Here is a 27,471-nt window from a genome sequence, read left to right on the forward strand (position 1 = left end):
AATTGCAGAGGTCCTGACCCCAACACCCTACCCATCTCCCTCTTACAGAGGAGGCCATCAACCTCCAAAATCCACCTGGGGAAGGAGTGGGGCCACTCCGTGCTATTTTTCCTTTTCCAGAACTGACCCTCACTGTTGACAACACCGTGTGATTTCTGTGTTTGCGACAGCTTCCCGAGGAGGTCTGCAGCGAGCCCTCGCGGGAACCCCCGAAGCCCGCCGGAGACAAGGCAGCGCCGGGCCGGCGGAGAAGAGCGCTGGAGCCCAGGATGAGCGCTCCAAGCGCAGGGGGCCGGAGCTCTTTGGAGCCGGTGGCTGTGCCGCCCGCGGCCTGGGTGCAGGTCAGGGCTCGGCTGGGGATTTCCTTTCAAAGGTGACTTAGAGCGGCTTCATCAGGGTAGCGCCCTCCCGGGCGGGCCCTAATGGCGTGTTTGGCAGAGTCAGCGAAACGCGGCGCCCAGCGGCTCGGCGGCGGGGGAGCGCCCTCTCCCGCGCCCTCGCCGTCTCCCGCGCCGGCCAGCGGCGCGCACGGGGCCATTTGCAGCGCAGGCAGCCTCGAGAGCGGCAGCGGCGCAACCGCGGGGAGCGAGGCGGCACCATGGAGCTGAAGAAGGACAGCAACGCCGTGTCCATCGACATGCTGCTGATCGTGCACTCGGAGAAGCGGCGCGCCGCGCAGGGCACGCACTCGGAACGGCAGGCGGACCCGGGCGCACTGCCGCAGCGCAGAGGAGGTAACGCGCCCCCGGCCCCGGCCCCCCCGGCCCCCCGCACCTCGGCCTACTCGCCCTAGGGGCCCCCGGCCCCGAACGAGGCCAGAGAGACTGACCCTCTCCCCACCGCTGCCTGCGCCTCTGCGCGGTGGCATTGGCGTCCCGTGGCAACGCGCAGCCCCGTGATTGCCCCGGGTTGACTCCCCGTGCCTGCTGGTCGGTGCTTCCGCCACCCCCCGGGGAGCCAGCTTCCTCCCAGCCACTCTCTGAAGGGTGCACAACAGGGTTGGAAGATGCCGTGGTGGAAGGGGGTCAGAGCCTCAGGCTTGACCCCTGAGTGGCCAAGGCCTGCTCCTCATACGGCACATTCCAGAGCGCAGCGGACCCAAGGGGATCCTGTGTGCCAAATCAGACTTTGAGACGCGGAGCTCCTCTGGTGTCCTTGCACAACTCCTGGTCCCAGTTTCCCCTATCTTGAAGCCTCTCCCAGCCTCCTACAATAGAAGACATAAAGGGTAGTGTAAAAGGCACACAGGTTTGGGTAGGGTAAGCTTAAAATCGGCCCTCTCCTCTCACAGATCTATTAATTTTACTCTTCCTACAGACTTTCTGAGGAAGGGTAGACTGGAAAAATAAAGTGACTTTACAGAGCAATTGTGGAAAGCAGCACTCGGGCCTCTGTAATCTCCAGAGAGGACCCCCTGAAGAGAATACAGATGGGGAATGGTAGATGTTAACCAAGCCCATCAGAAGTTGAGGAACAGGTCCTAGGTCTGTGAGGAAGCCCTCCCGAGCCTTCTTCGGGGCTGGCGTGAGGTTTGTGCTAGGCCGACCGTGGGCCAGTGCTTTGAGAGTGATGTTTAACAGCCCATGCGATAAAATGACTTCTGCCTCCTGCCTGCCCTCTGGCTCCAGAGCTCCTTGGAGTCTGTCTCTGGCTCTTCTGTCCATGGAGGCCCGGTGTGCATTGAACACCCACCTTCCACCTGCCACGCAGAAGCACTGGTGCCGTGACTGGCTTTGCCCCCACCAGGCACACAGGCTGGAGCTGCCCCATAGTTCCTGGTGACCTCTTGGGGAGGCAGGCAGGGGGAAAGAAACAGTTTCTGGAAAGGTACTCCAGTCTCTGGAGGGATTTGGGGCCCAGAGTTGTTTGGGTTAGTTGGTTCTTAACGTTCTCAGAGCTGCTCCCAGGAGAGGTGGAAATGGCCCACCCGGGTATTTGTAATAAGAAAATTGGCAGAGGCCACCTGCTCTTTGATTCAAAGGAAGCTGCCTGTCCTCCAGACACTGCAGTCCAGAAGGCCTCCCCCAGGGTGTGTCAAGGCCAGAGGGCCCCCACGAGGCCCAGCTCCGGGTCAGCCCATGAGTCCCCACCTCCCTTCCCCCACTCTGATCGCATCTCTCCTAAAGGCTCCAACACTAGGAAAAGAGGAAGATGAACACAGAGAAGTCCCAGAAATGCCAGGGATCAGGAGTGTTCCCAGTGGCGTCCCACCCCTAGCACAAACCCTACACGACTCCAGACCGATGCATTTCACACTCATGACCATGGCACAAGGAAAGAAAACCCTGTTTGCCAAGCCCTTTCTGCTATTTGTCTCCAAAATTCTTCTGAAGTAGGTTTCTCGCAGACACTCGACCAGTGGAGAGACCCCTGTCACTTATTTACCATCAGACAGTTGTGTATCCAAGCAGAGGGAGAGTGTCCAGCCTCCAGGCCTGCTAGGCAGTGGTGATGGCCAGGAGACCCCTGGCAAAGCCGGCCTGCGGGCCCACACAGTTGAAGGCAGGGAAACACTGAATTAAATTAGCTTGTTCCAAGGCCTCCTGTTGGGGCACAAGATCTAAAATGCCCCCACACCTCTTCCAGGCATCTACTCCTGTCTCCCCTCCAGCAGGTCCTTGGCTCTGCAAAGGAGGGCATGAGCTCCATTACTGTCACAATGCAGAGGACCAAGTGAAGATGTGATCAGGTGGCTTTCTGCAGCAGAAAAGAGTCAGAGGGACAAGGAGGCAAAGATAGTGCATGCCGGGGATCTGGGCTGCCAACCGAAGCTCTCTGCTCTTTCCTCTACGGCCCTTCCATTTTCCTTTGTCCAGTGCCTTTCAAAAGCATGCCTGGAGACCCTCACCTCCTATCATGTATCCCCCCACCAACGAGTAGGTGGCCTAAAGCTGCCTGCACCAAGTCTACGAGAGCTCCAACGTCAGGTGTCATCCCCCAAGTTGGTGTGATGTATGCATTCCATTCCACATGTGTGTCAGGGAGGGTTCCGAGTGGTAAGCCCCGATACTGGCTGCAGAGAGCGCTGCAGAAAAGAAGAGCATTAGGAAGGGACTGGGGGACTTGTAGTGGTTGCAAGGGCCGGAGGAGAGCCAAGCTAGAGGCCGAGCTTCCAGGAACAGGGGCATCAGCCGCCCAGCAGAGCTGTCTGGTGAGGAAACCTCTGTTGCCTCCAAGGGGCCCTAGGTACTCCTTCCTCATCAGGAGCGCGATCTTACTGCAGCTGCTCCCACTGCCAGAACGTACTCCAGTTCTGTGCCAGGAACTCGACCTTGCAGCCACCACTTCCAGCCACAACCAGACAGAGAGAGAGAGAGAGAGCACTTGCATTCCCTTCCCTCTTGCATCACCAGGTCCCAAGACGGAAGCAGACACAGGTACACTGGACTGGCTGTGCCTAGGCCACCTACGTCCATGCTCTAGCTGCAAGGGAGGCTGGGAGACTATCATCCAGGGAGAACTTTCACAGTTTTCCAACTATCACTGTGTTTCCAGTAAGGATAGACCCTCTTTGCCCACCCTCCACCTTACCTCATGACTCTAAAAGTGGGAGATTCCGCACATACGGAAATAGGCAGGCAAACTGAATGGCTAGCGTTTTCCAGTTATGCTTCCATACTGATGCAGCAGAGATGTGGAGAGAAAAATGGGCATCTGTATTGTGAAAATTCTCCCTGGATCGTCCTGATAACTAACCTTGCCACCTTTGAAAACTACTGTTTTAATATTTTTCTTATAATGTTTTAAAGTACGTCTCATTTGCGGGCAACTTTTCTTGGATCCTGACAGAGCCAGGTTCCACCAGCCCCACCTCGACCCGCATACATTAGCAACTGGCCCATCTCACGCTGGCCTGGGTCTTCCCACCATGGAGATCCTCATGCCAGACCCTATTTTTTTCACAGGACTCCAGGGTGTCGGAAGTGGAATCCGGAGATGGCAGAAATTCGAAGGAAATGATGTGCATGGTAATTCTCTCTTTTCATTTTCTTTTCTTTTCAGTCTCTGTACAATTACACCTTGAAAAATGACTGGAAGCATTCGATTTTCACGTGTTCGAAAACTAGCTGTAGACATCTAACCACTCAGAAAGTGGCTGCTGGTGACTCAGCCAAGACTTTGGGGCCACTGTGACCCCATAAAGTGTTCCCTGGCACTGCGTCCCCCAATTTCCTGGAGGCTGTCAGATGGGAGGGGAGCAGGGCCGTAAGGTTGAGCACCCACTTGTCCACTGGCTACATATAGGGAAGGACTTGGCATCATCAGTCGGCATGGCGAGGTTTGAGTGTGTTCCCCCTGGAGGTGGGGCTGCTCACGTCAGGCAGGGCACCCATCCTTCGAAAATTTTTCCAAACAGAGAGGACAGTGGCCTGTTTGGGGACATTATTATTCCAAGCCTAGGGAGATGGGTGCTGTGGTTCCTGGCTGGCTGGGACCCAGAATATAGTAAGATCTGAAAGAAGTCCTTTCTCTGGTGCTGGGTGTCTGTCACCCTGCAGGCCCAGGACAGCTCTGGGAATGCCATGCATGGACGAGTCTACCAGGTCTTATTCTGTACCCTTCAGAGATTCATTAGCCCAGCTTCCAAGAACAAACATTAGTGAAACCGCACTGTGGGCACGTGAGAATTCTAGTAAGAATCTGACCTCCACTCCCAGAGCCCTAGTAGGGGACTCAGTCAGATCCGGGCTCATCAAATGCCAGTGTGAAGAAACCACCTGCGTGACCCCCTGCAGATGGGGAATCAGGACCCCAGCTGAATGAGACCAAACATGTATGCTCTGCCATCCTGACATTAACAAAAGGGAAGGATGAAATTCTAAAAGAAAATTCATTCATTCATTCCCTCAATAAAGGTCTACAGTGTTTCCGTTGTGCCAGGCAGGGTTCTAGGTGTTGGGATGAAGACAGTCAAGAGCCCCTGCCCTCATGGGACCATGTTAACAATTATAATCATAATGCTTTTCACTGCAATAGAATCTCAACACCCTGGAGGTAAAGAGCTTTCCTGTGTCCCCTGCCCTGTGCATGAGGACAACTTATACCTAAGACATGCTCCTGCCCCAGGGACCACCCGTTGGGGCCGTGGCTAGTGGGCATGCATGGTGGCGCGGCTTCCTTAAGCTTGCTTCGGGGCCATAAGATGGTAGATGCCCCTGCTCTAGCTGGACCGAAGGCGATCCAAAGTTAGCGAAACGAGGCTGCAGGCTCATGAGAATTGTAAGAATCAGACCACCAGAAACCTGTCAGCCGCAAAAACGCACAGCAGCAGATGCAGATATCCACGCTTGGCCAGTGTACGAGCGGGTGAGTGGAAAAGTGGGTCGAGGTGGGAGGGAAGAGACACGGCATCTCCATTTGTTATAGCTCTCTTACCTTGAGTTGTCTGAAATTCATCTTATGGTTTCTCAGCCATGTTATTACATGAGGAGAAGATTGAAATATAGTGAATTTATCCTACTTTTACCGTCTTTAGGGCCCCTGATCTGAGGGAAGGTTAGTGGAAAAATACAACAACATAAAGAGGATCACAGGGCGCCTGGCAGGCTCAGTCAGGGGGGTGTGCAGCTCTTGATCTCAAGGTTGTGGGTTTGAGCCCCACGTTGGGTGTAGAGATTACTTTAAAAAAATAAAAATCTTTTTTAAAAAAATGATTTAAAAAATAAGGAGGAGTTTGAAAGTAGTTCTTGCAAAACCACCCAGGAAAACCAAGAGTTTCAGGCAAGTGGAGGCCTGGAGAGACGCTCTACAGAGCCTGGAAAAGGTAAGGGTTGCATCGCTCCCCCAACAGAGGTAATTTAAAGTACGATTTTATTAATTTTTTATTAATTTTTTTCAAATTGCACATTCGCATGCGTGCAGAAACTGAAATTACAGCTTCTTTCTGTGTTTTCTGATGGAGAGACTCTGGGTGCACACTTCCTTGCTGGTGTCCAAGGCACCAGCCCTGGAAACTGGATGGCAGAGGAGGCAGCTGATGGCTTGTGCTGTGGCGTGTGCACAAATGTGGCGGAACATGGGGCTGATCCAAAAAGGCACATGTTCCCCTTCTTGCTGCCCTGTGTGCTCCTTGAGCTGGGGCCTTGGCAGGGTGGGGGGAGCCTGGACTGCTCCAAACTTTTCCGAGCAGCAGGTGTTTGGGCCGAGCCAACCCCACTAGCTTGCCCGGCAACGGGCTTCCCCTGCTGTGATTGGCTGCTTTCCTTGGTCCTGGCCGAAGTCTGCCTAGCAGCACAGGACTGACACCCCATAGCCACAGGGAAACCAATTGTGCAGCCCTGACTATAAATACCCCCAGCAGCTATGCCAGCCAATCGTCCTCCTTGAGGATTCCCTTCCCGGATCCTGTTTCCTTCATCCGCCGGCCCAGCAGAGATGTAGCCAGCTGTGCCTGAAGGAGGCGGCCTCCCCGTCCTCGCCTGAGTCTGGCCTAGAGCTCCAGACCAGCATCACCCTGGATTGGCACACACAGTGCTCCTAGCCATTGGCCAACCCACCGCCCTCAGCCCACGGGGTGAGGGTCCTGGCTGGGCCTCCTCATAGGAGAAGGCTGGAGCAGGCAGGTTCTCCAGGGCAAGACCCTGCCAGGGGGATCACAAGTCCAGCCCAGCTCAGTGACCTGCCTATTCACCTTGTCCGGCTTCTGCCTGGGCCCAGGCGTGGGAAGCACTGAGTGGCAGATCTGGTTGGGTGCACAGGGGAAAATATCTGAATGGAACCTGCTGAGGCCAGCGCCCCAAAGGCATGCTTATTTCCAGGCCCAGGCACTGGTCCCAGTGGCCACTTCCAGTGGCAGGCCTGACAGCCTTTCTGCAGACCAGTGGGAGGCCAGGGGAGAAGGTGGCAGGCCAGGGTGGTAACCATGGAAGAACGCCCTGCTGCCACAAGCCTGGCTCTTCCCCAGCCCCTCCCCTGCCCCCCTGAAGCAGTCTGAGCAAGACCAGGCCGCCACAGCAGCGGGTAAGGGAGAGATGTGGGAAAAGGTGTTGCGTCCCAGAGGCGGGGCAGGTAAGCCTGTGGCAGGAACTGGGCACTTCTCACAGCAGCCTGACCCCACTAGGCTCTGAGGACAGCTCTGTGTTCCAAGGACATAAAGATCCCCAGTGCGTGGAGAGAGCTTTCACAGAGTGGGGGCCCTGAAATGTCTGTGAAACCGAACCATACTGCATGTCATCCCAACTCCTAAGCTGGAGTAGAAGGCAGGCTGCCTCCATTCTGCTCAGAGGGAGGCAGGAGGTTGACCTAGGAATCAGGAGACTTGGGGTTCAAGTTCCTGGGGGCAAGGTCTTTAGCCAAAAGTTAAGTGTCCAGGCTGCAGGCCAACCAGCTATAAAACAGGGATAGGAGCCTCCCAGCCTGCCCCACAGAGGGTGTGGTGATCAGCAAGGCACCCCTTTGCACTTTGGCAGCTGAGCCTGGCCACACTGAAGTTGGGACCCATGGGAGGTGTCCCCACCTTCTCGAGAAGAAACCCAGCCTCTGCTGGCACCTGCTGAAGGTGTGAAGGTGTGTGCACTCGGGTTCATAGTCACTTGCCTCTGCATTCAGGTGTATAAAGGTACTGATCCACGCGTGTGTGCGCCGTGCAAACGTGCACACGTTTAGGCCAGGCCTGGGATGAGCTCACCCCCCCACCAGCGTGCCTTCCTTGCAGACACACGCAGCTCCCTGCTCTGCCTGGGGCAAATCCCAGTGGTCACTGCAGGTCTGTCTTTGCTTCAACAGGAAGCCTGGCGGAGAAACAGCACCCTCAGCAGACCCAGGTCATCACTTCCTACGACAACCAAGGTAAGGGATTCACCACTCCCCGTGGCCTCTCCTCCAGCTCCTGTGTGTCTGTCTGGATCTGCTGTCCAGGCCAGAGACAGCAAGTACAGAGCACAAACTGTCTTCTCTGCCCCATGGATGTCGGAGCACCCTCTCCCTCTCCTTCTCCCCACATCCCATGGGAAACCGTGGGAGGCTGCGTGGTGACCTGGGAGAGAGTAATCAAGTCCTTGGGCCACAAAACCCACAGCTGTCCTCATCGCCCCCGCTGTCATCACTAGAGCTAACATTTATGAGTGCTAACCATGTGCCAGGCACCCTGCCGGTCCATTTACATAATTATTCTCCTGTAAATGAAACCTCACAGTATTCCTGTTTGATCTGTACTCTCAACTGCCCTCAATTTACAGATGAGTAAACTGAGGCTTGGAAAGGTTGTCGTAGGTCCAAGAACACAGGGCCAGTAAGCGTCAGAACTGGGGACATCCTGACCCCCCCCCCCAGCCACCCCCAAGGCCTCTGCTGTTAACCCTCACAGAGCAGTGCTTCCACAGAGCCCTGGAAAGCGGCCTTCCACTTGCCTGCTCACTGTCCGAGCCTTCCCTCCTCCTGAGTCACAGCGGTTCCCTGGCCTCTTCTTCTGAGACTGAGCCTTCCAGGGTCTTCCACCCAGGGATTAATTAACTCAGCAAGGGGAATTGAGAGGGCCCTTCCTTGAGAAACCTAACTTTGCAGGGATGGGTTCTAGGGGGGCTCTGGGAGGGCAGGCAAGGGCATCACCATGCTGACTCTGCAGCTGACCAGATCTGAGAACACAGGGTGTGTGTGTTGGGGGAGGGAGGGATGGGGTGAGGCTTCAGGGGTAGAGACAGGAGGACCCTATAGCTACAGCTGGAGGGGGGACCAGGTTAAATAGAAACCCCCCCCCACTAACCTCCACTGCACCCCTACACACACATTAGCCTCCCACCTTGGTTTCCTGCTCTACATTAAAGACTCCAGGGCCTGCTACCCGAGAGCTGTCATAGAATCTGCCCTAAGACTACACCACTATTGTTCTCAGTGCTGATGTCCTGACTTGTAAGGAAAGGATCTGATCACGTCCAGGGGACAATGGCAAAGTGGGAGTTCCGGGAGGACTCAGAGCCTCTCAGGGAATTGTTCTCAGAAACGCAGACTAACCCAGCATCCCCACAGAAAGGCACTGGCAGGCGGAGAAGAAAGGCCTGTGGAGATGGGATAGCACCACGAGGCCAGCCTTCCTTGCAGCCAGGGCCAGTGTATCTTGGCAGAATTCCTGGGCATATGGCTCCAGAATAGACCCCACTCAGCGGGCCCACTGCAGCCTGCCCCTGTTTTGAGCACACCGCAAAGACAAACCTATGCCCCCCTGCTTCCCTGAAATGGACCAGCAGCACACAGCTCACCACAAAGCAAATATAAGCAACACCTCACTAAAATGCAAGTGGATTGGCCACTACACCGCTAATCTTGCTTAGTTCTGGCTACACTCCATGCTGCGGTCATGGTGTTATCCCTGTTTGTGCACAAGAAAGCTGAGACAGGGGATGCTGTGGTCCCCGAGCCAGGCACACCTGCCAGACCTCCACAGTGCACTGCCCCCGCCATGTCCCAGGCAGATGGGAGTAGGATGGGGCCCACTGGGCACCAGAGCCTCACCTGGCACGCCACACCCTCACTCTCATGGGCCACTCACATTCCACCTACCAGCATTTGAGGCTTCCAGAGGGCAGAAAGGAGGGTAGCCTATGTGCAGAACAGAGCCTTGTAGGTTGGGATGAGATGGCCCCAGTGGGGTCCTACGAGAGCCTGAGCCCCAGTGAGGGAAAGGCTGCCCCTCTCTGGGGTGGAACTGAAGTCCACAACAAAACAGACAAGGGCTCCTGCCCCTGTGGGGCCGACCCCCTGGTGAGGGAGACAGACAACGCTCAGAAGTAAAATACAGGGTGTCAAAGAAGGCTGAAGGAGGGAACAGAGCTGGGAGGAGGACGGGGGGTAGGGTGGGTACACAGGGGCATGTGTTAGTCTCCTGTGAGTGCTGTAACAAATTACCACAAACTTGGTGGCTGAACACAAGTGTATTCGCTTCAAGGGTTCTGGAGCCCACACGTCCCAAGTGAGCCTCACTGGGCTAAGTCAAGGTGTTGGCAGGCCAGGTTCCTTTTGGAAGCTCCAGGGGAGAATCTCTTCCTTGACTCCTCCAGCTTCTAGAGGCTGCTGGCACTTCTTGACTCGTGGCTGCATCACTCCATTGTCTGTGACCGTTGTCATATTGCCTTCCCCGCATAAGTAGTTAAATCTCCCAACTCTGTTTTATGAGAATCCGTGTGATTACACTGAGCCCACCAAGTAATCCAGGATATCTTCCTATCTCCAGATCTTTAACTTAATCACATGTGCTAAGTCCCCTTTACGTTATAAGGTAACATTCACGGGTCCCTAGAACGAAGGCTTGGATATCTTTAAGGGCTGTTACACAGCCTACCACGTGAGGAAAATGTAAAACAGAGTCCTTGAGAAAGGCCGCCCAGCCCCAGGAAGGTGACATTTGCTTAAGGGAGGAGGTGGGGAAGCAAGCCTTGTGGCATCTGGGGAAGAGCTTCCAGCAGAGGGAGCACCAGGTATGATAAACTTGATGCAGGGGGCGACGCACAGATCATTGGAATCTTGGATCTTCGAGGGGGCGGGGGGGAGTTGCCTCAGAAGATTCATCTATAATGGGTGGATGGGTGGGTGGAATGACAGGAGAGTGATCCCTGGAGCCCCTGTGATTTCAGGGCCCTCTTTTGAGGCTTCCGTCCTTCCAGGTCCTGCACCCTTGTCCGCACACAGACACTCTGTGCCTTCTTTAACCACACAGGCACTAGGGTCACACTGCCACGTTTCTAAACCTGGGACACTCCTGTGGGGCTCTGCTCTGCAGCAGGAACCATGAAGGGGCCCGGATTTTCGAGAGCCTGGTGAACGCTGGGGCAGGTTAGGGCCGTGAGAGACGCCCTTCATCACCCCCCAGCTGGTGCCCCAGTGGTCTCAGCCCACTCTGTGGTTGGGTGGTCACCTCCTGACGAGAGCTACTGGGCAGGCTTTTCATGCTGTGTGGGGTAGAGCGGGGCGAGGGCTCTACAGAGCTGGCCTGCCCCTGCCACCTCCCGGCGTGCTTCTCCGGGGTCTCAGCCGCACAGCTTCCGGGCTGCCGACCACTGCTCCCCGGGCAAAGACCTAGCACGGCCCTGCCGAACACCTACCCTGGAGCTCTGTACGGGCGTCTTCTCATTACAGATGCTTTCGCTGAGGCTTCCTGACTCTCAGCTCCTGCAGAGAAAATCTTCCAGGCAGAGAACTCGGTTACGAACCCGCGTTCCAGTTACGGAAAGCGTTAGTGAGCACCTTAATTCAAAGGTGGCAAATATCTGACATGAATCCCTCAGCCTCCCACACGCACACACACACACACACACACACACTCACAGTCATATGCACACACATGCCCACAGTCTTCGCTAATTGATCGACACTCCAGGCAGCCACTTCCAGTCAGTCAGAGTTAATGAACAACGGGAAATCTGTTTGCCATCTCCACATTAGATATTCTGAGCAAACGAGGCCTTGAGACAAATCCTCATTCAAACCTGCGGAGGCCTGGGGAGAAGCTGCCGGGGGGGAGAAGTCTCCTGACCAGGTACAAGGCAGACCCCAGGCGGCTGGCCATGGCCGTGCTGGGGCTTGCCGGCTACGTCTCCATATCTGAGGGGAGAAGGAAAAGGAAGCAGAGCTGGTGGGATCTGGGCAAGGACCCCAGGAGCCACTTGTCAGGGGGAGCAGGAATCACCCGCGAACCTGCTGTTCCTGACAGCCAAGGCTGTAGCTGTCGTTCGGGTGACGTCCCAGGACGGGCCTCCTGTGGGTTTGGTATGACTGTTAAGATTGGTGTCATGGTATCTGACTGTACTCAGGGTTTAGATCTTACTTGAAATTTTGCTCCAAATGATGTTCCAGTCTTTATCATTGGAGATTGGTCAGGCTAATTTTTTCCTTAAATTAAGAGTTTTATGTGATACAGGAATGTAGTAGTCCACAAAATCTTACCATTTCACACCTTTAGGAAGCACGGGGCTCTCCAGTGACGGCTGCTCACCTGAGACGGCACACCCAGGCCCAATTTCTGGGGCGGAGAAGTGCCCCCCCCCACCCCAGCAAGGGCCCTCACACACCTGTGTGTAATAAGAGTGGGTATCACACTCCCACAGATCAGGGAGGCCAAGGAGATTTGCTGCTTTCCTCAAAGGGGGCTGATTAACAGCGCCCCTTTGGGGGAGAGTCAGGAAGTGGGGCTCAGGAGAATATTGGAAGTCGGGCCCCTGTCCAAAAGCAGGGAGAGAAGAGGGAGTGCAGGAAAGAGAGAAGGCATTGGAAATGGATGGGTGGAGCTTGTGGGCCAGAACCACATCGGAGTATGAGAATACCTCAACACCCACCCTTTGCCAGGGCTTTAACAGTACCTTGTTCAGCTCACTCCGTTGACAAACACAGCTGAATTGGGGGTGGTTGGAAGTGCCTGGATGTTAGATGTGAGAAGTGTGGGGAAGCCCTAAACCATGTTGTTCAGTTTTCCAGCTTCTTTAAGCTTCTGGGTGGTGTTGTTCCAGTTCACATTTTCTAATTTGCGTTTCACAAAATAGTACTGGGTGAAACTGACTTCTTCACTGCAGGACTTCTCAGAGCATAACACACTGTGGCCTACAAAAGGGGAGAGAATGGGCAGAATCTTTAAATCCGTTTCTTGTAAGGCATTCTTGCAGCCAGGTACAGCTTGGCACTCTGGAAAACACCTGCAAGTGTTTCAGATGGAAAAAGTGAAAAGGCGAAAGGACAACAGGCCCATGCGGCATGAGAAAACACACAGGAAGTCTTTGCTCTTGGCAATGGCACCCGATCCTATGACCAGAACCAAATTATGCTTTGAACTCTGAAATGCTTAAAGTCTTAATTATAAAGTCACACACTGATTTTCTTTGACAGTGAATGTGCTAGAAACGACACTCAAAGTGATGTTAACCTCTTCAAAGTAATGCCTTGGAAGGCCACACTGTATCTTATAAATTTGTTTGAGAATTACCCTCTTTGGCATGCAGAGCAAGTTTATGAGCTGCACAAGAAAGTCAATATTGTTACTCTGTGAAAAGCAATTGCAATACATTTAGCAGGGAAAGGGTGAGTAAAAAGAGCTCTTACAAAATTAATAAGGAAACAATAATACATGAGGAGGAAAATAGGCAATTCACAAAATAAGAATTTTAAATGGCAAATAAATATGTGAAAAATACATTAAAATTAAATACACAAAAATGAAATGTCATTATTCATCAATAACAATTTCAGAGATTGATAAAAATCAAACATCAATGAGTATATCAGTGACCCATTTTTAATATTTAAAACCACCCCAAAACTCAGTGGCTTAAAACAGTAAGCGTTTACCAGCTCACAAGGGCACAGGTTGGCTGGGCATTCTTGCCTGAGACATACCCAGTTCATCGCAGGTCTTGGCTGGGCTTGCTCATGTATTTGTGGTCAGCTGGTAAGTTGGCTAGAGACCAGGTAGGGTAGGGTGGCCTCACCTGAGATGCCTCTACTCTGTTCCACGTGGTCTCTCCTCCTCCAGCAGGCTAGCCTGGGCTCACTCACATGGCATTTGTGGCTAGAATCCCAAGAATGAGGACGGAGGCTGCAAAGTTTCTTGAGACCTAGGCTCAGAGCTTGCCCAGCATCACTTCTGAAATTAACATCTCATGCTAACTCGCCAAACCACGTCGTAAGGACAGCTCACATTCAAGGGACAGAACAAAAGACCTCTCAGAAGTACAAAGTTTTGTGACCAATTTTGCAATCAAACACAGCAAGAATGAGCAAAATGGACATCCTCTTGTGCTGTTGGTGTGGTCACCAACTGATAAAATCATTCATGGGAAGTTTGCTAATATATAACAAAAGCCTTAAAAATCTCTATAACCTCTGATCCATTTTTAAGAATTTATTCAAAGAACCGATTTGAAAAGTATGTAAAGAGATGCATATCAGAATGTTCATACATCACTGGTTATAATAACAAAACATTTGGGAAAAGTTAACTATCCTACCAAAAGGGATTGCTTATATGGATTATAAACCATGTAGAGAATAGAGAACTATGCAGCTGATTTAAAATGATGACATACGACTATGTTCACCTACGTGTGAAGAGTCAAGAAAAGAAAGCAGGTTGCAAAGAACATGTTTACTATATCCTGCTTTGGACTTTCACTTTCATTTTATATCTTTCTGTATCATCCATTTTCTTGTTTTAATTCTGCTCAGGCTTTTTTGTTCAATTGGTACTTATTTTTATTTTTGTTTTATTTTAAATTACTGAAATTGAATTGTCTGGTATATAGTTCTATGGGTTTTAACACATGCATAACTCATGCTCATGTAAGCACCCCTACAATCAGAATACAGGGCAGTTCTGTCACCCCAAAATTCCCTTGTGCAGAATCTCTGTAGTTATATCCTCTTCTTTCCCCCTAAGAGTTTCTTTGTATTGTTGAGAAGTATTCCTTTATATGGATGTACCACAGGGTGTTTACCATTCACCTATTGAAGGGCATTTAGGTTGTTTCCAATTTGGGGTCATTGTGAATGGAGCTTCTTGAAACGTTTCTGTATAGGTGTTTGTGTAAACATAGGTGTTCATTTCTCTGGGATAAATGTTCAAGAGTACAGTTGTTGGGTGATATGTTCAGCGTATTGTTGTTTAAGAAACTGCCAAACTATTTTCCAGAATTGTACTACTTTACTATCCCACCAGCCATGTATGAGAGATTGGATTTCTCCACAACTTTGTCAATATATAGTATTATCACTATTTTTTATTACTGCTCTTCTAATAGGTATGATACCTCATTGTGGTTTTAATTTGCATTTTCCTAATGGCTAATCATGTTGAACATCGTTTCTGGTGCTTATTTGCCACCTGTAATCTCTTCTTTGGTGAATGTCTGTTCTTTTACCCATTTTCTAATTGGAATGTCTTTGCACTTGTATAAAAAAATCAATTTGCCATATGTGTATGGTTCTATTTCTTAATTATGCTCCATTTATCTATGTATCTATCCCTTTGCCAATATCACACTGATGACTATAGCTTTATAACATATCTTAAAATCAGCTGGCTGGAGTCCTCCAACTTTTTTTTTTTTCAAAATCTGTTTGATTACTCTAGTTGCTATATCTTTCCATCTATATTTTAAAAACATCTTGCCTAAATCTAAAATATATAAAAATTTTCCAAGGAGTTTGAATGGAGTTTCATTAAATCTACATAGATCAATTTAGGGAGAATTGCCAATTTAACAATATTGAGTTTTCAATTCATGAATATGGTATGTCTTCCCACCTATTTAAGTCTTCTTTAATTTGTTTAATCATATTTTGTAGTTTTCAACATATGGCTCCTGAACTTTTTTTTAGATTTATACTTAGGTATTTCAACTTTTTGGAGCTATGGTAAATAGTAATTTTTAAATTCAGTTTCCAAACATTTGTTGCAAATATAAATATAATTGACTTTTTGGCACTAACCTTGTATCCTGTGACCATGCTAAACTTTCTTATTAGCTCTAAGAACTTTCTTTGTAGATTACTTGATAGTTCCTATGTAGACAGATGTGTCATCTGTGAAAAAGGAGAGATTTATTTTTTCCTTTCCAATCTATAGGACTTTTATATCCTTTTCTTGTTTTATTTCACTGGGTAGAGCTTCCAGTGCAATGTTTATTAGGAGCAGTGAGAGTGGACATCCATGCCTCATTCCCAATCTTAGGGGGAAAACATTCTATTTTTTTACTATTAAATATGTTGTTAGCTATAGATTTTTGGTAAATACCCTTTTTCAGATTAAGGAAGTTCCCTCCTATTCCTAGTTTATTGAGAGGTTTTATCATGAATAGATATTAAATTTTGTCAAATGCATTTCCTGCATCAGTTGATATGATCATGTGGTTTTTCTCCTTTGGCCTGCTAATATTATTAGGCGAATTACATTCATTGGTTTTCAAGTGTTGAACCAGCCTTGAATTGCCTAAATAAACCACACTTGATTATGGTTTATTAGTCTTTTACTATATTGCTGTATTTAATTTTTTAATATTTTTTGAGAATTTTTGTGTTCATAGGAAATATTGGTCTAAAAAGAAAAAGAAAAGAAATATCAATCAGTCTGTAGTGTTCCTTTCTAATACTGTCTTTGTCTGGTTTGAATATCAGATTAATGATGGCCTCATAAAATGGGTAATGAAATATTTGCTACTCTTCTGTTTTCTGAAAGATTTTATGAAAAATTAGTCTTATTTCTTTTTAAATATTTCTTGGAATTTGTCAATGAAGTCATCTGGACCTGGCATTTGTTTGTTTGTTTCTGGAAGATTTTGTACTACAATTAGTTTTTTTTTTTATATATAATAATATTTTTTTATTATATTATGTTAGTCACCATACAGTACATCCATGGTTTTTGATGTAAAGTTCGATGATTCATTAGTTGCGTGTAACACCCAGTGCACCATGCAATACGTGCCCTCCTTACTACCCATCACCAGCCTATCCCATTCCCCCACACCCCTCCCCTCTGAAGCCCTCAGTTTGTTTCTCATAGTCCATAGTCTCTCATGCTTCATTCCCCCTTCTGATTACCCCCCCTTCTTTATCCCTTTCTTCTCCTACCGATCTTCCTAGTACTTATGTTCCATAGATGAGAGAAACCATATGATAATTGTCTTTCTCTGCTTGACTTATTTCACTTAGCATTATCTCCTCCAATTAGTTTTTAAAATAGATACAGGGTATTGAGGTTAGCTACTCATTGGATGAGTTTTGGTAGTTTGTAACTTCCAAGGAATTGGTCCATTTCATCTAAGTTGTAGAATTTATGTGCATATAGTTGTTTGTAGTATTCCCTTATTATTCTTTTAATATATATGAGATTGGTAGTGGTCTCACCTATTTCATTCCTGATATTGGTGTCTTGATTCCTGATTTGTGTCTTACCTCCCTTTGTTTTTGGTCAATCTGGTTATCAATTTTGCTGATCTTTCCAAAGAACCAGTTTCTGGTTTTATTGATTATTTTCTCATTATTTCTTCAGGTTTTTTTTTTCTGCATCACACTATTTCTCCTCTTCTTCTGGGATTTCAATAACATGAATGTTAGGCCTTTAAGTATTAACCCACAGGCCCCTGATGTTTTGTTCACTTCTTCTTGCTGTGGTTCATATTGGATAATTTCTATTGATCTTTCTTCAAATTCACTTACTCTTTCCTCTGTCATCTCCATTCTACTATTTAGCATATCCAGATAATTTTTCAAACTACTATATTTTTTAGCTCTAAAATTTCTATTTGTTTCATCTTTATAGTTTTTGATGTTTTGCTGATTCTTGGTATCTTTCCCTTTATTTCAAGAGTATTTGCCCTCACTTTTTAGAACATGGTTACTATGGCTATTTAAAAATCTATCTGATAATTCCAAAATATATGTCATCCTGAGGTTAGCATCTGTTGATTATCTTTTCTTTTCAAGTACAGATATTCCTTGTTCCTCCTGTGCTGGGTAATTTTGGATTGTAGCCTTTGCAATGCTATACAGATCTGCCCTGCACCTGTACCTCCCAGTGGCCAGTCGAGGCATTGGTCTACTCCATCAATTTAGTTCTCAAAGACTGTGGTACGATGCTTAGGATGAGAGCCATGTATGCTCAACACACAGGTGACCACAAGAGTTCACCCACACCTGTATGGATTTGCTTTCTTGAGCCCCCTCTCCTTCATAATCCACTTCCCAGTTCTCCAGCACAAAAGCTGGACTTTAGTTTCCCCACTCTGCCAGGCACTTCTCACAACTCTGTTTACACCTAGAGACAATCAATGGGGGACAGAGAGAAAGAAAAAAAACATGAGTATTTGCCCCCACATTCTAGGGAATCATAGCTTCTCTGGTGCCCTCCCTCGAAGACTCGGGTACTTAAGGTTTTGACTGACCAACAAAATCACTGCTACACTGCTACCAACAGACTTTCCTAGGGACTAAGTGGGGAGATGACAGAAAAAAGAGAGGAGTGCAACAGGGGATTTCCCCACACTGTCTGACTCTTAAAGGTTTCCTTTCTTACTCCGCAAGCTGGAAGAAAGGACTTCTCTTGGAGCACTGTTTCTCTGTACCCTTGTGCACTTCTGGTTTGGGGCTGCCTTTGAGTCCATTCTAAGTAATACCATGAGGGGAGGGGAATGGTACGCTCACTGCAAATTTGGTGATGCTTTAAATGCTAATCTTATTCCCCAGCTTGCCTTCTCTGATTTACCTTACAGAATCCTCAAATAGTTGCTCCATGCATTCTTTCCAACATTTATAGTCACATTCAGTGGGAAAGACAAGGTAGAATGTTCTTATTCCATCTTGCCTGGATCCGAAAATTGTCTGCTTATATTTTGTTTTTTCATTTTTTTAAACAAGAATTATTTGTACATCCAGAAGAAAGCTTAAAACCAGTTGTGTTTTGTTGTTCAAACATCTGTCACGGGACATTGCACCCTTTCCTAACAGCATCTGGTTGAGAACATCACCTCCATTCCTTTGCAGGGACACAGCTGACTGTGGAGGTCCACCCTCGAGATGCCATGCCCCAGCTGCTCAAGAAGTTCTCCTTGGCTAAATGTACGTACGTACAGGGCTGCTTGTGTGTGGAGGGCTGGCAGGGAGGAATCAAAGTCACCTAATGGGCCAGAACCCAACCTAGGCCTCTTATGGGGGAAGGAGAGGAGTAACCTAGGCCTACACACTGGAAAGAGGCAGAGGCGTGACAGCTTCATTCTGGGGACTCTTTTCTCCATAACTAACACCCACTGTTCTTGAGTCTGTGCAATTAGGTGTGGGTAACACAAGGCATTTAGCAGATGAATTTCATCACAAGAGTGTTGTTTTTAGGTACCATTTATTGTCTGCCTAAAAAGTGGCCTACACCGTGGTAAACATTTTATACTCATTAACTTTTTAACCCTTGGATATAAACCAGCATCATCCCCACCTTATAAGTCAGCAAAGTGAGGCCCAGAGAGGTAAAATAACTGCCTAAGGAACCAGCTAGAAAGTGAGTCAAAACCAGGTCTGCCTGAGACCTGCACTCTTAGCCACCATGCTTGGCTGTCTTGGTGCAAGGTGCACAGACTCAGGCCCATGATGTCTCTTCCACTCCCTTCTTGGTCCTCTCCAGGCATCTGTCTACCTTACGGCTAAAGGTATCTGGGGAAATGCTGGCCAAGGAATGGAGGCTTTAGAGCAGCAGGGATCAGGTTCTCTCCATGTCCATGCATGGGCAAGGCAGGCCCTCCTGGCTGCCTGGTCCTGCAGCCCTCCGTGGTCAGGGTCTCAGAAGGGCAGTCACCTGTAGAGTGGACAGGCCCTGGAGTTGACTGGCTGGGCTCAGATCTCGGCTCTCACCTTGGGCAAGTAGCTTAACCTCCCTTTTGGAATCAAATTCCTCATCTATGAAAGAAGGAAAATAATTCACCTTCCTTCATAGGACTGTTGTAAACTTAAATGAGATAGTCGCTCTAAAGCACAAGGCAGGCACAGTAAATGCGCAAGAGATGCTAGCTACGATGTGGAGCCCTCATTACTTTGCCAAAAAATGCAGACGGAAATAAAATATAGATGCAAGAAACACAAGGACCGCTGTTTCTCAGTGCCTCTATACATTTGTAACCTTTCATTGGTATATTTACAAACTTCGGTGGGCTTCAAGGGCATAAAACGACCTGTCTTGACACCCTACTCCCCAGCTCTTCCCAGTTCCATCAGGGACCCACATCGTCCTGACCTGGTTTCACATCAGCAGCTCCTCTCCTGCAGGAGTCTAATAACTGTTGGCAACCATTCTACACTAACAGTCTTGGACTGATAGGATTTGTTTGCCCTTGAATCTTCCTGAGGAATAATTTAATAATTGCTTGACCTTTCTGAGTTTCAGCTCCATAGAAACTGCCTTTCTCTTGCCTCACATTCATTTCTTCCCCTGGTCAGTTCTTATCTGGCAACGAATATGCTGGTGCTTTGAGCATCCCCAGATGTGTTCCAAATGGTGGGGAATCCAGAGCAGGGCAGGAGCTCCAGGTGGGCCCACTGAGGAACAAAGAGTGTTGATGTCAGAGTAAATTCCACCTTTGCTCACAGACTGCAGTTCTCTCTCTTGTCATTCCCTCCCTGGCTCCCAGTCCTTCCTATGCCTCAGGAGGAAGTCCAGAGCTATTCCAGCAGGAAGAGATGGTGGGTAGTATGGGAGCAAGAAGGCTGGGGAAAGACAGTGAAGAGGAGGGGACAGAGGCCAGGACTACCAAGTAGACAATAATCATCTGGGCTTGCATTTTGATTTCTTCTGAAGCATCTCTACTTCTGACCTTTGGGATATTGCAGGTTTACAAGGTGATAAAAATGGAAACACAAGACCCCGGCAGCCTGGTGCAAAAGATACCCATGGTAAGTGGCAGGGCCTTCTCCAGGGCCATCCTGTGAGACGGTGAATTGGTTTAGCCTCGTGGGCCAATCTCCAGTCAATTGGAAATGGCTCCCTGGGTATATGTGAGAGTCTGGGGCTACTTCTGGGCTCAGGAGGGGAAGAGTTTCATGATTGATTAGTAATGTCCACCATGGACACGGGCAGTGTAATGAGAAGCTCACATACCGTATGACCCCGAACCTAACGCATAAACCCCAACAACGAGGCAGCCCATTACCAAAAACATATTAAAAACAGAATTCAAAACTGTGTTCACTTTAAATGGAATGACAAGCACCTGTAAGGTAGGAGGCATGTGAATACGCAGAAGGGGACAGAGGGTAAAACCCTGAGTGGGGTGATAGATGGCCTGGCTTTGAATCCTATTTTTGTCCCTCACTCACCTTCCTCGGGCCTCAGTTTTCCTCTCAGTAGACCAGATGGTGTCTAAGGTTTGGTAGAATTTGGCACTTCTTCCCATTGTTTTGCTTTAAAATTAGAATAATTCAGTTAATGCCACTGGTATTTTAAACGTATTTATGCAAAATCATATTTAGATCTTATGTAATCTCTTCAGAAGGTAAATTTAATGAGGCATAAATCATTGTGGGTATTTTTAATGTTCAGATATTGTAAAATGGAACCAAGAAAGGGTAAAATTAGTAATAGGGTTTCAGTACCATTTTAGAAATGTCATCCTTCTTCTCAGTGGGGGCGGGGGAGACCTCATTTGCAGAGTTGTGCTGAGCAGAAATTTGTTAAATATAAGCCCACTTCATATCCACTTAGGTCAGCCAGCTAGCCCTTGTCCGAGAATGGCAGGAGCCGGATTCCGTGGAGGGAGAAGGCACTGAGGGCCTGCTGAGGGTCCCCACCCCCACCTTAGGGGCTGGCTGGACAGAGGCTGTGCTCACACCTGGATAGGCACTCACAGTGATCTAAGTAATGAGAAACAAGAGACCCCAGCTCCAGCAGCAGAGGAGTGAGCCACAATGGTGCTAGGCTTCCAGGGAGCCCCAGGGTCAGATTGTACAGGACAGAAGGTTTGGGGAGGGTCCAGGAAACGTCTTGGTCCCTTGTAGAAGGAGCAGAAAAACAAAGAAAGAAACTGCTATGTTGTTGAGTGACACCCGCAGCCTCAGGGTTGGTTTACACAGCCTGCCCGCCCCGGGCATGCTCTGCCCCCTCTGGGAGAGGAACAGCCCTCAGATCCTGGATGTGTCTGAGCACATGACATGGTGAGGACCCAGTTGGAGGCTTGGGGTCAAAGAAACCAAATGCCTCTAGGGGCTGCTGCAGAGTATCAGCAGCAAGCAAGAACGCAGCACAAAGTGGCCTTGGGGAATGTGCCAGATCTAGGTGGGTCATAAAGAAAGAAGGCCCGGTTCCTAACAGGAAGGGACCTTGTAGCAGTGGGGAAATGTGGACGGACCCACATGGTCTGCTCAGACAGCCGATCAGAGTTTGGGAGCTCCTCCGTGGCCGGAAATTGGCCAGCTCCCTAACCAGCTGCCACTGCCTCTCAGCCAGTGCCGGCCCAGGGAGGGTCGTGCAGGAGCTCCCCCCCACTCTCTCACCCCATTTCTTGGGCCTGAGGCACCAAGGCACCTGGGGTGCCCGTTGCTAGAACACAACTGGCTTTCTTGAGGTGCTCCAGTCTCCAGCTGACTGTGGGCATGGGAGGAAGCCTGTCTGGGTGCCAAACCCACTTTACCCTACAGAAGCCTGCGTGGCCTGGTTCTAGCACACCCTCCTTCAATACCCAGGATGCCCTCCACCTTGGGCACCGTGGCTATGGCACAGACCCTCCTTTCTGGAACCCATCAGGGACGGGCAGCATTACCCGGACACTTCCCACCAAGCATTCATTCCTGGCAAAGTTAGCATGAAATCTGCAGAAAACTAAATGGTGGGGAGAAGGGGGTTCCATCATTAGTCGGCCTGGGCACTGCTGAGTTAATTGAGAGGAATCCAGTTTCTTTACTGCTGACTTCCCGAGGTCTGCAAATAGGCTTATATGGCCTGTGAGTCTCCAAAGAACTAGAGAAGTTGCCATCGTTCACAAGCCGGTTTGACCAAGGAATCCTTCTCGGAGATCCAGCTCTTGGGAGCAGTTTTTCAGGCTCTGGGCAGCAGTGTTGAAGGTCAGGCAACCCCAGCTCCTCAAAAAGACAGGGAGGCCTGGGCCAGGCAGCCCTCGTCAACAGGCCTCAATAGCTGACTGAGCCTCCCTGTGTTTCCAGCCTACCCCTGGGATCGGTCCAGCCTGAAATCCATGTCCCTGGACCTGCGGCAGTTTGAGAAACTGGACACCTATGCCTCACAGGTAAGAGAACGAGCCCCTCTGTGTAAGGCAGCTTGGAGAGTCCCGAGTCAGGGTGATGAGCCTCTCCTCAGGCCCCCCTGAATGCATCTGCAGTCCCTTGGACAGATGGCCCAGAGTGCCTGTTCACACCGTATGGATGGGGAAATGAAGACCAAGGCACCAGACTTCTGCCCAGGACAGAAGGCCATTCCATCCCCCCAACGCTGCCCACGGTCCTGACACGCCCACCCTGGGCGCACACCCTGCAGGCACCCTAATGGCAGGCCCCTCTGACCAGCCCCATCCTGCCCCCCCCCCGCCATTGCCCACTCGGGCATTGCTGCTGCTGAGCCAGGCCACCCGGCCCACGAAGGAAGGGAACAAGAGGATGAGGCAGGGCCATGGATGCCGCTGGCTGGCACCCAATGCGACCACAGCCATGCTCGTCCCTGGAGCACGGGGGCTGCCGAGCTCTCGCCTCCGGGTCTGGGCTCATCTGGGTGGGGTTGGGGGGCGGCAGCTGTATAAGCTAAAGCACTGGACACACGGGGGTCCTGGGAGCCAGGTGGGAGCTTCACCACAGAGAGTCTGATTGGAAGGGCCAAGGAGCTGGACCCATTGCCGAAGTCCGTGTGAGCCGTGGTAGGCTGGGAAGCAGGGAGGTCATCTACAGTCTGCAAAGAACACCGTGCGGTTGGCACACAGTAGGTGCTCAAGAACTTGTTCGTTGAATTGATGAGTGGGTGGAGAGGGGAATGGGTCCAGAGTCAGATTAGAGCCAGGGCCATCAGTAGGGGCCCGTCCGCCATCCCAGCTGGGGCAGGTGTGACGTGGCTTAAGTGGCACAATGAGAGCAGAGAGGAGTGGAAAGGTCAACACTGAGCCGGAGGCAGAGGGAGGACTCCAACCCGGTGTATGGGAGGGAGGTGGAAGGTAGGGGCCACAGGCTGCTGGACTGAGCGACGGGGGGAGGGGGGGACAGCTCCTCACTGCAAGGAGCAAGTCTCAGGGGATGACAAGTGTGTTTAGGGGCAATGGGTTCTAGTACCTGTGGAACAGCCAGTGGACGTGAGCACTGGGCAACCAGGTCTCCAAGCCCGGAGCCATGTCCAGCCTGGAGAGATCTGGGCAGGAAGCACTGATCTGGGAACCATCAGATTTAGCGAAGAGCTGAAGCCATAGGGTCGGTGTCATCTTGGGGAGGACAGGGCAGGAGGTCCAAAAGGGCCCTGAGCCACCTGAGACCAGGGGCAAGACCAGGAAGTTCTCGAAGGTGCAAGGAGAGCTCCCTGAGGTGGGGGATGGTCAGTAGCATGAGCCGTTCCATCTGGTCAGGTGAGGTTAGGATAGACTCATTTTGACTACTTCCACACTGAAGTGCTTCCTACTCCCAGAGGGGCAGTTCAGAGGGGGGTCCTCAGACTCTGGCCGGCTGAGGAGCAAAGCAGGAATGAAGGAGCAGGGAGTAGAGAGAAGACCCCACAGGAACCTGGCAGAGAAGGGGAAACGAGCTGTAGGCAGCCCTGAGAAAAGGATCTGGGGAGTGGGTGCAGACAGGAAGCGATAGGGCAGCCAGGACTGGAAGGGAGGAGGTGAGGACACAGGTGAGCAGGGGCACTGCCTGAGGAAGAGCAAAGCCTGCAAAGACAGGAGGCCTGGACGGAAGGCTAACAGAGAGGCTGGCTGCACAGGAGGGAGGGCTCATTAAGGGGAAGTCCTGCCTGAGCCTTTTGAGTCTGAGGCCAGGCTGTCTCTGAGAGGGAGAGAAGGGGGGTGGTGTCAGGGTCTGAGGAGGGTGGGGTGTGTTGTAATGGCCATCAGAAGGGACAGGACAGGCCACTGGCCAGGCTTGGAGAGCATTACCAGGAGCCCAGCTGAGGCTGGAGACCCAAAGCAAAGCAGTGGGTGTCCAGAGCCAGCCAGGCCCAGGTAGAGCCGGGAGGTGGGGACCAAAGGCCCAGAAGCCATGGGGTTAAGTCAGGAGTCAGCCAGGCTGGAGTGTGGGCCCTGCAATGGGTCAGGCGCTGTCCTTGGCCCTGGGAGTGGAACAAAGACAAGAACTGTGGAGTTGGAGATGGCCAATGAACAAAAGTAGGCAGACAGCAGGGCCCAGAGGGCTCCTTGTGGTCAGACAGCGCATCCGGGGGTTCTGATGTGGAAAGGGAGTACCTTAGGGTAGGGGCTGGCCGAGGCATGGGCAACTTTCAAAGAATTAAATACCCAGTGGCCCCAGCACCTCTAGAAAGATTAAACATGGTCAGGGCTGCCTTTCCTACAACCCCAACCGTTTTTCCTCCCTAGGGCCCCTGCGAGAAAACCTAATTTGTTCTTTTTGTTTTAATTGTGGTAAAATACATATAATATAAAATTTGCTGTATTAATCATTTTTAAGTGTACAACTCGGTGGCACTGATTTGCATTCACGATATTGTACAACCATCATCCCAAACAAAAACTCTATACGCGTGAAGCAGTCACTCCCCATTCTCCCTGGTAACATCTACGGTACTTCCTGTCTGTCTGAACTCGTTCTCTCTCGATACTCCACGTCAGTGGACTCATCCAGTACGCATCCTTTTGTGTCTGGCTTATACGGCATCGTGTTTTCCAGGTTCAGCCATGTTGTAGCGTGTGCCAGAACTTCACTGCTTTTCGTGGATGAGTAATATTTCATCACAGAGATACACTCCTTGTGTTTACCCGTTCGTCTGTGATGGACACTTGCACTGTTTCTGCCTTTGTGTATTGTGAATCACGTTACCATGAACATAGGTGAACAGGTGTGTGTCTGAGTATCTGTCTTCAGTTGTCTTGGGTATCTTCCTAGGAGTGGAATTACCGGATCGTACGATAATCCTGCTCAGCTCTCGGAGGAACCCCGCACTGTTTTCCACGGCAGCTGCGCCCTTGTACATTTCCACTAACAGTGCACGAGGCTTCTAAGTCCTCCACATCCTTGCGTCTTTCCTACTACAGCCATCCTGCCGGGTGTAAAGTGGCATCCGGTGGTTTTGATTTTCACTTCCCTAGTGACTAATGAGGTGGAGCAGGTTTTCGCTGGCCATTTATGTGTCTCCGAAGAAGTGTTTATTCAAGTCCTTCACGCGTTTAAAATTGCGTTGTTTGCCTTTTTGCCGTCGAGTTGTAGGAGTCCTTTACGTATTCTGGACATTCATCCCTTATCAATATGTGATTTGTGAATATTTTCTCCCATTCTGTAAGTTGTCTTTTCACTTTCTTAATAATGTCCTCTGATGCCCAGAAGTTTTTTATTGTTGTGAAGCCCAATTAAGCTATTTTTTCTTTCGTACCTCATGCTTTTGGTATCATATTGAAGAATCTGTTGCCAAATCCAAGGTCATGGTGATTTTCTCCCATGTTTACTTTGAGGAGTTTTATCATTTAAGCTCTTTTATTTAAGCCATTGATCCTTTTTGAGTTAATTTTTTTGAAGATTTATTTATTTATTTATTTTGAGAGAAAGAGAATCTTAAGCAGACTCCCTGCCGTGCGCAGAGCCCAACACTGGATTCGATCCCACAACCCTGAGATCATGAGCCAAAACCAAGAGTCGGATGCTTAAGCAACTGAGCCACCCCGGTGCCCCGAGTTAATTTTTGTATACGGTATGAAGTAGGGGTCCCACTTGATTCTTTTGTATGTGGATATCCAGTTGTCCAACACTATTCTTTCCCCATGGAATAGACTTGTAATCCTTGTCAAAAAAGTCAGCTAGCCATAGGCATATAAATTAATTTCTAGACTCTCAATTCTATTCCACTGGCCTATGTGATTCTTATGTCACTACGACACTATTTTGATTACTATAGTTTTGTAGTAGTTACGTTTTGAAATCCAGAAATGTGAGTCCTCCAACTTCGTTCTTTCGTTTTTCAAAATTGTTTTGGCTATTCTGGGCACCTTGCAATTTCATACGAAGTTGAGGACTGGCTTTTCCATTTCTACAAAAAGCTGTTGAAATTGTATAGGGATTGTGTTAAGTCCATAGATCGCTTTGGGTAGTACTGACCATGAGCAGGGGCTGCTACAGCCGCCCGGATGTCTACCCACCTGGCTGGCCCCAGAGTCGGCCGAGAACAGACGTGTAGCTCTGGGGCCAGTGACTCAGCTGGTCAGCACTACTTGATATGTCCAGCCCCCCACCAAGGGTAGCCCTCAGCCTAGCCCTTGTGCCTCTGGCCCTCTCCTCCTCCTTCTCTGCCTGGAGGAAAAGCAGCACCGGCTGCCGGTGGCAAGGCACTGGGCTCCCACAACCCTCATCCAGGCCCTGACATAGCACACCCCTCCTGCTCCCCAGGTGGCGGTCAAGAGTGGCCTGGACGAGCTGGTGAGCGACCTGCTCCAGGAGGCCCACACTGACCTGGAGAGGGTCCGCGTGATCTGGATCTGGATCTGCCACCACATAGGTAGGCCCACCTGTGGTGCCACTGGCTCTAGGACTCCCTTGATGCCACTCCCTGCAGGACCCTGTTTCTAGGGGAGACTCTCTGGGATTCACTTGACCACCATACGGTGTGTATGGAGTGAGATGGACAGTGGAGGAGAAGGGTTCCCAGATGGCTAGGGAAGACTAACCAAGGAGGGTAAAACTCACCATGTATTAACAGTCTCCATGAAGGGTCTTTGGGTGGGGAATCCCCTGTAGCCATCTGCTCACAACCAGTGACTAGAGCTAAGGCTCTTTACCCAGCAGCAGCATTCCCTCAGTCCTGGCTTCCTGGTAAACCTGCTGCACAGACCTGAGAACCCAGGACAGAAGGTCATCTCCAAGAAGGAT

General features: G+C 49.9%; 1 protein-coding gene across 1 annotated transcript in view; it reads left to right on the plus strand.

The window, feature by feature from the left end:
• Window positions 1-506: 506 nt before the first annotated feature.
• Window positions 507-27,471, plus strand: part of KY (kyphoscoliosis peptidase) — a 46,341-nt gene continuing 19,376 nt past the window's right edge. The window contains exons 1-7 of the mRNA XM_026497078.4: window positions 507-734; window positions 3,906-3,968; window positions 7,726-7,788; window positions 18,457-18,531; window positions 20,287-20,349; window positions 22,612-22,694; window positions 26,992-27,100. Of these exons, the coding sequence (XP_026352863.2) occupies window positions 599-734; window positions 3,906-3,968; window positions 7,726-7,788; window positions 18,457-18,531; window positions 20,287-20,349; window positions 22,612-22,694; window positions 26,992-27,100 (592 nt within the window). The 5' untranslated portion in view covers window positions 507-598. The remainder of the gene's footprint in view (window positions 735-3,905; window positions 3,969-7,725; window positions 7,789-18,456; window positions 18,532-20,286; window positions 20,350-22,611; window positions 22,695-26,991; window positions 27,101-27,471) is intronic.

Source organism: Ursus arctos, unplaced genomic scaffold (assembly GCF_023065955.2).
Source record: "Ursus arctos isolate Adak ecotype North America unplaced genomic scaffold, UrsArc2.0 scaffold_20, whole genome shotgun sequence".
Classification (NCBI taxonomy): domain Eukaryota; kingdom Metazoa; phylum Chordata; class Mammalia; order Carnivora; family Ursidae; genus Ursus; species Ursus arctos.